The sequence below is a fragment of the Periplaneta americana genome, chromosome 17 (genome assembly GCF_040183065.1).
Source record: "Periplaneta americana isolate PAMFEO1 chromosome 17, P.americana_PAMFEO1_priV1, whole genome shotgun sequence".
NCBI lineage: Eukaryota > Metazoa > Arthropoda > Insecta > Blattodea > Blattidae > Periplaneta > Periplaneta americana.
In genome coordinates, this window is record NC_091133.1 from 40,289,747 (window position 1) to 40,301,498 (window position 11,752).

Sequence of the window (11,752 nt, forward strand, 5' to 3'; positions counted from 1 at the left end):
GGAGATGAGAACGTTGCAACTCATTTTTTTTATTCTGTGAATAATGGCGACTGTCGCTGTGAGGTTTAACCTGTGGGTTGGATTATTTATATCGTATATTTTTGTAAGTATCTTATTACCATCATTATTTTACTTGTGTAAAATTTACGCGAATAAAATTTGTGTAAAATTTACGCGAATAAAATGGCACAAATGTACGTATTAGTATCTTATATTGTAAAACATCATATTGTAGTTCTAACCTCAATGTGTCAGAAACCAAAATAACAATTGAAGACCTCCCCGGAAAAAGGCTATAATATCAAATTATTGAAATGAGTGACTTGGGTGAAGGAAAGCTATTTTGAAGCATTCATTTAAACAATAATTAATTTATTGTAATCATTAGCAAAATAAACTTGTAAGCTATCCTTGATTAATCAAATGGTTCTGCTAGTAAATATTAGGTCTAAAAAATATACTTACCCCTGAAATTATTTTCCTTTCTTCTGAAACTTGAATTACAGTTTTGTTGGTTACATACTTGGCTATCCCTATTCCGGGAAGGTCTTCAATTTTGAAATTACAGCGAACACACAAGTTGAATGTTCTAATAGGCTAATTAACTTTGTGACTGTGTAGGTCTATTTGTATTTTATTATTTCTTCTAATTTAAATAGCCTAGATGTGAATTTATATCGGGGGCATATCGGGGATCCTTTATATCCTCCGTCTCTATTGGAATTTAAGAACTTTTTCTAGCAAGTAGGACTAATTCTGTGTTTCTTCACAGGTAACCAAAGTATTAGCTGAATTTTCAGCAGAAGATTGCTGGTCACTTGGACTGAATAAAGCAAATTTATTGTGTTCCTCATGTGACAGTTTATCTACATTTGATCTCGATATATTGAAGTAAGTTTCAACATGAATTACAGATACCGTAGAAATCACGGATCTTTAATCAATAGCTAGAGGATTAGATAATTACCTATAAGTACTGGTTTTGGTTTTTAAACAACAAAATAGAACTTCTTATAGCTATATAGTTGGTATTTTTCCAGAGAAGCTACACCAAAGGCGGCACAATTTTCTTGTGTTTCACTGGCTACTGTTAGAGGTATACTTCTGGTGATTACTAATTAAACACGTGGTTTTAATTTGCAGCCACAAATACTTTCAACATAAAAATAGTTTGATACTTACTTGTTTATTCTAATGCACTGTTGTAACCTCTGCCCACTTTTTACTAATTACTAACATAACATGCGACGAATTACTAGGGAAATGCTGAGTGTCCCTAAGCATTGCGTCCTATACCTTTCGAGTGTTATATTTCTAACAATGGGAAGCAAATACTGTGTAAACAATTTAGAATCTACAAGGGTGACGACCAGATGTCTCGTTTTTAACGGGACTAATAGGACTACCCATTTTTTCATCATATATCCCATTGTCCCGACAAATTATTAATCGGACATCAAATGTGTCTTTTTTTCCGACTATAAATAAATCAATGATTTTGTTCACGTAATTACAATTTTTAAATGTTGTTTGGTTCAGTTTCTATTTTATCTAGTATTCTATTGAGGTATAATTTTTAACGCTTGCTCGGACATTTGACTAAAAAATGTAGGTGAGTGTAAAATTGTGGAGATGTTTTGCATTGGCTATACCAGACACATGTACTGCTGTTGAACAAATCATTCTCAAATGTAAATTCTCTGGACTGATGAGAAGAACAATTTTATAATAGAAATGATATAAGCAATATTGTCAAGACTCATTTTAGGATCTTAGTTGTAAATAATTTCATAATCTGTTGTTAAGTAATTCCAAAATATGTTTCTTATTCTGAAGTCAGCAGTTCATATTCTGTTGATGGTTAAAATGGTCACCGGAATTATCACCTTCATTTCATTTAGACACTAAATAACCTAGATGTTGATATAGCGTCGTAAAATAACTCAATAAAATAAAAATAAATTCATGTGTGTTATTAAAACATTTTTTTAGTAATTGTGAATTTAGTACGAAAATACATTTAGTTTAAACAGTTACTTTGCGTAAAAAAAAATTGAAAATTCTTCTGGATCAAAAATAATCTGTAAGTCCAGGTATGTAATAATAAAACAAAAATATTCTGGGCTCTGAGAAAAAAATCAGTATTTCGTTCAGTACCCCCGAGCTTTGATCACAGCAGAACATCTATTTGGCATTGAATCCACAAGATTTTGCAATCGCTTTGGAAAATCAGTGGTAGTCAGGGAGAAGTCAGGGAAGTTAAATTTGGTCATAGAAAGTCATGGATATCATTTTAATTCTTGAAAAGTCAGGGAAATTTCTCTGATGATGAAACTTGAGGGGAAAATTTTATGCTTTAACCTATTGTAACCCAGGTTGTGCATTTTTTTTTTCAGGTATGCGATGCAAGTGAATTCATATGGTCACTTTGACTGTATGAATGCACTCGTACTTCTGCTTCATTTATTTCAAGTTTTCATTGTTAAAGTCTGAGAAACAATACCATTATGGCTAAGCAGTGTATATTTTCCTATTATCTCATTTCTAATCTCTTCAATAATGACTACTCCTAAAATCGGAGTCAAAACTTATGGGGTGATAGTATCACTTGCTTCTTATCATGTTTTAACACTTTCCTTAAAAGGTTACTAACAGTGTTATTCTTGGCAGCCATTCAACTTTTACTCTGTTGACTTCTGATAAAAAATTGTCTTGTAATATAAATATAAAAAACAAATTGAAAATAAAAATGAAAGCTAGGAAGAGAAGAGAGGTAGGCCACTTTACTTTCTTTTTTCTGGGGAAAAAGAGGATCATCCAGAGCAGAGAGCTCAACATTCTTCAGTCACATCACTGATTGGTCAGGGAAACTTATCTTTTTATTTTATTAATTTATTTATTTTTGCAAATTGAAGTGAACACCCTGTGTTATGTTAATTGGTCACGACATTAGTGGCGAAAACATAATTTCACGCAATATTTGAAATTGAAATTATAACTGTTTAGTCATTTTACATCCAAGTTGAATTTTTTAAAGACTGTTTTGTACATGGTATGACATTGAAGCTTTGTGAGTATGCTGACTGCATTGACGATTTTCTTTTTCATTTATAGAGAACATTGTAATCAATGCTGCCATAGGGACGAAAGTGGATATACGGTGAAACGTTATGCACAAGCTCGACTGGAAGTGTGTACCTGTAAATTTGGTGCTTACCCTCAAATTCAGGGTAAATATGTTCATATTATATAATATTTTAATTTTGTATATTTAGTCATATGTTGTATTCTACTGTGTTTAGAAATTGTAGATTAAAAATTCCTACTTTTTTGTACGAGAAATCTGGCAATTCTAAATATTTCATCTGTACTTTATCTAAGTTGATCAAATATTATAACTAGAGACGAGAATTTCATCCAAATACATGTTTTTTATAGGAACATAGGACATAGCTCAAACTTAGTATTTATCCATCTCACTACTTTCCGGTTCCAAATATGTATACTTTTTCTGTGAATGTTTGCATATTTTGGCCTTTTTGGAGTTAAAAACATGCATAAGCTTAATGAATATTTAAGCGATTTTTAGCATAATCATGCATATAGTATATTGAGATTAAATGCATGTTTTATTGGTTTTGAGTGGACATTTCAGTTACTCGATTTTTATGAGCCTCATTTTAGCTTCAGGAATCAGGACTGAAAAAGGAAAAGGAAAAAAAAACTAAATAACAGAAAAAGGTTCATTCAAGTTTTCACCCATAACTTCTTGCGATATAAAGAGATCATTCTCTGCCTACAAAAACATAATGACTGACAAGAGCAGGAACCTTAGTTGTTAACTGTGCAAAAAAAAAAAAATAAAGTGAAATAAGAAATTTGGAACAAAAAATTAATGTGCATGTTTGAATGTATTTTTCGCTTGATCATGCATGTTTCATAGTTTGATAGTGCATAAATGCATGCATATTTTGGGATGAAATTAAATTCTCGTCTCTAATTATAACTATACAGTTGTTAGAGTGAGTTAACATTTCGTTATGTCAAGAAATGGATTCGGAACACCTCAAAATCTGTGCTTCAGTGGCTGGCCATGATAATATCTTTGAAAAATATTGGAGTGCAAGAGGTCAAATGACTTTATTGTCAAACGCCTGGCATTAGAAAACAACAACATTTCGTTATGTCACAGGTTGAAATGTAGCAGGGTAGCACTATTAAAGGTGAAATTTTGAGAGGAATACTTAAAAATTATGTGAAAGTCATATTTTGACTTAAAAATATAGGTATGTATGAAGCGAGGTAAAATGAAAGAAATGCAAGCAATAAACTGTACGAAAATATATACTGTATTGTATAACTCTGTAAATAAACAGATTGCTAGGAAAATTCAGTCCTCAAAGCAAGAATACTGAACTTTTTCTTCGTTTGAAGCTCATAATTAATTACCATTTGGTTATAACACTGATATTGCTGCATTCCTTTTAAAATTTTTGTGGAGTTCGTATGTAAGACGTAGATTGATAAGTCATTATTGAAGTAGGTCATTGTCATAACAAATGCATGCATCTGACAAATGAAAGTTGTGACTGAAATATAGACCTTACATAAAATAATTACATAAAATATTTCGTTTCAAATTTATACTGTATTGTGTTTGGTATAAAAATAGAACTGCAAATGGCTACATGAATCCTGAAAGGTTTTGGTTGTGTATCGCAAGCATGAAGTAAAAAAAAGAAAAAATGGCATTATGTACAGTAGAAGCTCAATATAACGTGGTTATTGGGGAATATAGGAATATACTTTATCCTGCATTAACTGCAGTATGTCGGAAGGTGATCTGTACAGTGACAAAACTTCTGAGTTTTTGTTCTTCTTTTATCCATCCACTAAGTGTTCCTTCTGGGATGCCACACTCACGTAATAAACCTACTTATGACGCCCCGTTCTTCATACTATCAATTATTTTGAGCTATCACTCCCTGAATATGCTTTCCTTTTCTGATACATCTCATGTGCACTGAACTCAATTCAATGCTAAGTGAATGTACGATATGATTAAGACTGTACACATGTGGACAAGGGGGTGAGGGTTGTTGCTTTCAATTGTTTGCTAGTGATTAGAGAAGCAAGCCTAAAAATATAACACTATGTCAAGGGAGTTTTCTGAGAAAATAGCCAAAATCAGCTGCTGCAGAGTCAACTCTGCATAACTAATTTTAAACCGTTAAGAATTCTGTGCAGTTTACAAAATTGTTCAGATGATTGAAAATATTTGGTCATGCGGAATTACAGTAATAAAGGGCTGGAAATGGCATGGGATTGTTCCCTCTTAACTTGAGATAGAGTTAGTGATAAATTGCAATACAGAGTCGTATGTTGATTACAGTATTTAGGCTACTCGAATATTTTACATATCCCAATTTTTTATCCTAAAATCCAGAAAAAATTACTGGCGAATATAATATGCACTTGTACTAATAACCACTCAAGATTAAAATTATATTATCAGGACAGAGTATAAAGACAACCTTTATTTTTAGCTCTACATCACATTCAACCTCACTTGCAATATCAGAACTGGAACTTCTGGTCAGCAGGTCTGGGTTGATGTCAGAACATTGATTTCGACAATGACTAACATTATGTCATCCATTCATCAGTAATTATTGCTAATTCTTTTCGCTTTATAAAGATGCGTGTTTGTTAAAAGTTGTGTATACATAAAATCTCAGAATAAAAGAAAAAGTGTCAGTAAGTCATTACCATAGTTAAAAATAATATTCATATTAATAATAACTGGCAAAAAATGAAAACATTAAATTACGAATCAAAGTGCATAAAAGACGAGAAAACACAAACCCGCATTGGTTGCTTCTGTCAGCAGTTTCCCAGTATCTCGTAGCATAAATAGAACAGTCATATAAATTTGTTCGAATCTGGATGCTTGCATGCGAATATAATATAATACGCACCCCAGTTTTCAAGATGGCATTTTGTCAGAAAAAGGTGCATATTATAATCACGTAAATACTTTAACTGAATTTCTACAATTAAGAATTTCGATGATATTGATGTCTTTTCATGAGGAACATACATCTCACTGTTATATCTCTATTCGAGGTTTTGGACCATGCTATATCAGGCTTTTACTGCAGTTTAATATTTGTATGACAAGCAAATACTAACTGGAAGATAACTAAATTTAATGTTGTTGCAGTTTTACTTTATCTTATGTTGTTTTCTATATAGCATTCGTCAAAAGTGACAGACCAGCCAAGTTTCCCAATCTCCAAATCAAGTATGTCAGAGGTCTTGATCCTATAATAAAGTTAATGGATAAGGACGGAAATGTTCAAGATGTAAGTACTACATACTTAAATTTCTTTTATTATACTTGTTTTGACACATTTTGTAGTTCCCTGACCTTCTTCTACTTTTAAAAAAATCGTAATTAGTTTTGCAATTACTCTTTTCTTAAATGCTTCCATTTCTAAATAGTTGGGTAAAATTTAGCATTTGCTTTATTTGCTTTAAGAACATTTGGAATGGTATGAGAAACTTAAAATAAACACTTATGACTAAACTGCTGATTTTCAGATCTTAAAAGCTGTGTTAGATGCCTGAATTAAAGTGACACTATTAGAGGATAAGCCAAATAGGCCTGGGCCCACTCAAAAAATTAGTAAACTTTGTTTTTTCTTCTTTAAAAATAAAGAATTCCAAATTCCTTGAAATGAGCAAAGCAAAAAACAACATTCATATAAATGAATTGTCACACCTTGTTTTCTGATATTATGATAATATTCATATTCTGTTTGTTGCAGAATTACAGTTTTAATATACAAAAACAATTAAGTTTAAAGTAACCCACCTAAAGTATCTAAAGTATTTTTCTTAAAACCATCACTGCATAATAGGCATCGTTGATGTTCTGAAATACTAGAAATAGTTCTTGCATGTGTTATAAAAACATTGTAAATTAGAAAAAAAAACAACATTCATTTAACAGGATATTATCTAAAATTGAAAAAAGATGGTCATCCAGTATACTTCCTGATTATGGTTGGTTTCTTGTTACCGGTACACTCTTAGGTCTAGCTACAGACGAAAGTTTTTCCAGAAAATAATTCTAAAATTTTAAGTATATGTTTTTTGTAATTATGCTTATGCAAAAGGAATTAATTTTAGTGCCTAAAATTGTGCGATATCATATTTGTATTCTGCACATGCAGTTGAAATGTACCATTTAGAATGCTTAATGTTGCGAAATTTTCATTGCAGAAGTAAAAATATGAAAAAAAAAAAATTGTGTTATTAAAAAAAATATTCAGATTTTCTTGGAAAATGGTGATTGGATGTTTTGGATTTCAAATTCGTATTTAGGGCACACGAATTAGTAAGAATTAGTTATTTTGGGATAAAAAAATTAAAATTTGTTGTTCACTGTTACCATAAAAAAGACACACACAAATGTACTGTACCGTACATCAAAAAAAGAAGATACACCTTCGTTTTCTGGGTTGCACAGAATGAACATTCTTTATAGTCAAAAAAAGTAAGATATTTTACTTTACACAAATCTGGCTTTTAGTTATAGCTCCCTGTGAAGCTGATTTGAATAATTTCAAGGGAAAAATTGTTCTGGGGCCGGGTATCGAACCTGGGACCTTTGGCTGAGCATGCCAATGCTTTACCTACTGAGTTACCCAGAAACTCCACCAGGCCCAGGCTCAATTATTCCCTTTATATCCACATACCTCAAGTGAGTTGTCAGATTTATATAATGCATGTCACTATTTGTTAACAGGAAACCACAAACTAAGTCACACAGAGCTTGGTGTGAACTCAATGCTGGGTCTCTGACGTCAACCCACTTGACGTATGTGGATATAAAGGGAATAATTGAGCCTGGCCTGGTGGAGTTCATGGTTAGCTCAGTTGGTTTAGCGTTGACGTGCTCAGTCAAAGGTCCCAGGTTCGATCGCAGCCCTGAAACAATTTTTCCCTTGAAATTATTCTTATTTTACTTTATTTATAAATTATATGATTTACGTAGATTATGAAAGCATTACTATCATTCAGTTAGACCTTAAGTTATTGCTTCTGTGGAAATTCACTCAAGAACGAGAGGGGTTTACAAAGAGTGACTGTTAATCTTTTCAGAAATAAGGACTTTCTACCTATGATGTCATCTGGTCAAATAGGATAAAAATTTAAATTAAAATCGCAACAAGAAGTATTCATAACTGTATGTTATAATTAATTTTTCTTAGAAAATCACATTTCTTTCCATATCAACTATACTGCTTCATTTGTTAGCTTATTCTATGCAATACAAAAATCACGAAGAAAATTGTTAATTCGATTTAGATTGGATGACTATATTGTGTGTTTTAATTTCAAATGAAGATCCAATAATTTTTACTACAAAATATGTTTTATGTGCATCATTCCCTTATAAATTTATTCATAGATACCTATGTGAATGCATTATGTGAAATTCAATAAAAAAATTGTTATTACTGTAAAGCGAGATGACTTGATACGCTGGGGTGACTTGATACACTGGGAGGACATGGTAATTTAAAAGATTATTCAACATAGGAAGCAATAAAGTACATAAAAAAGTGGAAGTAGGAGAATTTGCATACTAATCTACATACAGTAGAATTCCTCATGTCCGGCAACTGTGGGACAAAGCCAGTGGCGAATAACTGATTTTGCCAGATAATTGGAAAATACGTTTATAGGTTATGTAAAGACATACTGTACTGCACAAACATTTTTTTTCCATGAAATTGAGTGATTTTTATATAGATATTTAAAAATAAAGTTTTGAAATACGTACAATGTTTATTTTTAGTACTGAATACGGTAATGTACATTCATCTTTTCATAATTATTGTAATACATAATAGCATAAAAAGCCTACTAAACGTTTTCGTAACCTTATGACAATTTCAAATAGCGGCCATGTGACGTGAAGAGCAGTGTAGCCAACGTCGCAACTATGAAGATGAAGTAGAGCTTGATAATGTGAACCTCTTTAACACATCTCTAATGTATTTTTGTTTATATATACTATCTAACACTCAAATGAAACTTTTACGTGCTTTAGGAACAGAAAATTTCACACTTACCTATTTAGACTCATCCAACACTCCTTCGAAATGGGCGAGTTCAAGTGGTAAATTTAAAGATATCGTCTCTGCGCACTGTCTGCAAAGCCCAAGTGACAGTTTACTGATGCTACCCAACTGATGCTTCTGAAATCAGAAGTAAACACTGAAATGCTGAAACAATTGTCTTTAGAGACAATTAATATTAGGTACCCTCCACAAAACTGGCTTCATTTATACACTGAAGGATCCTTCATCTCCAGAGAACAAGGTGCAGATGTTATGTGCTGTCTCTTCTCACTTTATAGATCTCTTAGATATGGAACAACAAGTTTTGATGGTGAAATCATTGCAATAAGTGAAAGTCTCAGGAATCTTCTATGCCACATCAATAAATTTAAGAATGTAGTTATATTGTCAGACTCCAAAGCAGCTATTCTGTCAATACTCTCTAAATAAACACCTTCATCTCAAACAGCAGAAATAAATAAAATGTTCTCTCAATTAATATCACTCAATAAAAGAATTGTATTCCAATGGATACCATCCCATTGTGGAATCCTGGGAAACGAGAAAGCGGATGCTTTAGCAAAGAAGGGTAGCACTGCTACTTACAGACCTGTTACTAAATCTACGTATTACTCTGTGAAAAGATTTATTAAATCTACATACTTAGACTTCAACAAACAAAATTTGATAACACAATCCCAAGGGAAAAAATGGAACTCTCTGCATCAAAATCCACAGTTAATTCCCGATTTACCACGAAAATCGTCTGTAGCTGCATTTAGATTGGCAACAGGCCATAATTGTTTGGCCAAACACCTGCATATAATTGGAATATATCAGTCCCCTAACTGTCCATTGTGCAACTCAAACCAAGAAATGGATTCGGAACACCTCAAAATCTCTGCTTCAGTGGCTGGTCATGATAATATCTTTGAAAAATATTGGAGTGCAAGAGGTCAAATGACTTTGTCAAATGCCTAGCATTAGAAAACAACAACACATAACGGGGTTTTCTGTCTATGTTTTCACGCGTGAACAATGTGAAGAGTAAACAATGTGCAGTATGTGCGATCCACGAAAACCACTTACATCTTCATCCAACTCTTTCCTTTCACATGATTAACTTTTTTTCTGGCCTAGCCAAAAGTGCCGTTGTTTTGGTATTGCTGGTTATTTAGGTGCCGGATACGAGGAATTTTACTGTAGTTATCCATTATTGTCCCATGCAAGTGAATTGCAACTAACTGGTAGTTATGAATTCTAAAGACAACACGTTTTTAAAGCAATTTTTGGGGGAAAAATGGCTTGCTGTCTGCGCTTAGAAACTAGGTATGTATTTGAATATATTTTGCAGACATTATAATTTGGTATGGGTTTAATTGAAATCGCATTTTCATTATTGCTATCTGCCCTGGTCAGTGATATAATCATCTTTAAAATATAAAATTACATCAAATAATGTGACTTCTCATGACAGTAATAATTTGATGTCAACATTTTAGTCCATCATTTAATTTAGAAATCACCAAGTTGAGACCTCATCCTATGCCATATTGATAGTAAGTTCCAGATATTAATAATAATAATGAAACTCAAAATATGCCATAAAAATATTATTGAATGCTTTCAGGTACTTGCTATTGATAAATGGAACACAGATTCAGTGGAAGAATTTCTGAAAACACATTTGCTGTCTGATGATGAAGAAAATACTGATTATTTAAAAACAAATATGGTATGATGAATGATATGTGTTATGTATTAATAAAATCGAAAATATGGTGCAACACTGAGCAGTGTTCGGAACTCAGAGGCAACTTCAACTTACATTCGATTCCTTAAAGTTACAGATATTCACACATATTACATTCAATTGTGATACATTTTATACGATTATTTTGAATTTATTATTGAGTGTACTTGTGTCTTCATTTTTGACAAAGTCTTGTTCATTTAAACGCATATGAAATACATAATGGTAAAATGATTCATTATTCATGCTGTTTTCTTTGTCAATTCATTGAATTCATCAGTTGAATGTTAGTGTACAATAAAAGTTGAAGACTAAAATTTTGAGTTTTAAAACTAACCTTTTAGAATCTGCCAAATGAACATTTATTTCCTTTGGCCTATTTTGAAAATTGGCGCTTCTCCTCTCCTCTTCTTCCACTTCCCCCCTCCCCCCCAAAAAACTCATTGGTTTGTGTTCTATGTCATATGGCATTAATGACTTTGTGTTTAGTTTACACTTTAAAACATGATATCTTTTACAGGATCCATGGCCAAGTTTGCATGTACATTTATTCATTCATTCATTCATTTTACTTACCTATTTACTTGTTTATTTATTTGTTGATTCATTCCTATCATGGAACTTCTTTTGAGTAAAATGTATGTGGTTGCCAGAGCATTGGATCATTTTCTGTGTATTGTTCGTCATCTTAATTATATTTTTCCTGGACAGTGGATTGGCCATGTTAGGTCTATTACATGATCTCCATGTCCACCAGATCCTAATCCATTGGATTTCTTTTTATGGAGACTTTTAAAGTGTTCAGCTTGTGCTACTTCAGTAAATGTTATGGAGACTGCAACACCGTACTGTTGATGCATGTGTA

At 32.3% G+C, this 11,752-nt stretch overlaps 1 protein-coding gene across 1 annotated transcript; it reads left to right on the top strand.

The window, feature by feature from the left end:
* Positions 1-11,204, top strand: LOC138693127 (selenoprotein F). Its single transcript, XM_069816781.1, has 5 exons — positions 1-103; positions 773-891; positions 3,115-3,230; positions 6,256-6,365; positions 10,765-11,204. Exons 1-5 carry the CDS (start codon positions 44-46, stop codon positions 10,873-10,875), a joined length of 516 nt encoding a protein of 171 aa, XP_069672882.1. The 5' UTR covers positions 1-43; the 3' UTR covers positions 10,876-11,204.
* The last annotated feature ends 548 nt before the right edge of the window (positions 11,205-11,752 follow it).

Excerpts from the sequence above, each read along its gene's own strand:
- LOC138693127 (XM_069816781.1), top strand. The coding sequence starts at position 44 with ATGGCGACTGTCGCTGTGAGGTTTAACCTGTGGGTTGGATTATTTATA. Across the intron at positions 892-3,114 it reads TTTGATCTCGATATATTGAA|AGAACATTGTAATCAATGCT; the intron begins GTAAGTTTCAAC and ends TTTCATTTATAG. Across the intron at positions 3,231-6,255 it reads TGCTTACCCTCAAATTCAGG|CATTCGTCAAAAGTGACAGA; the intron begins GTAAATATGTTC and ends TTTTCTATATAG.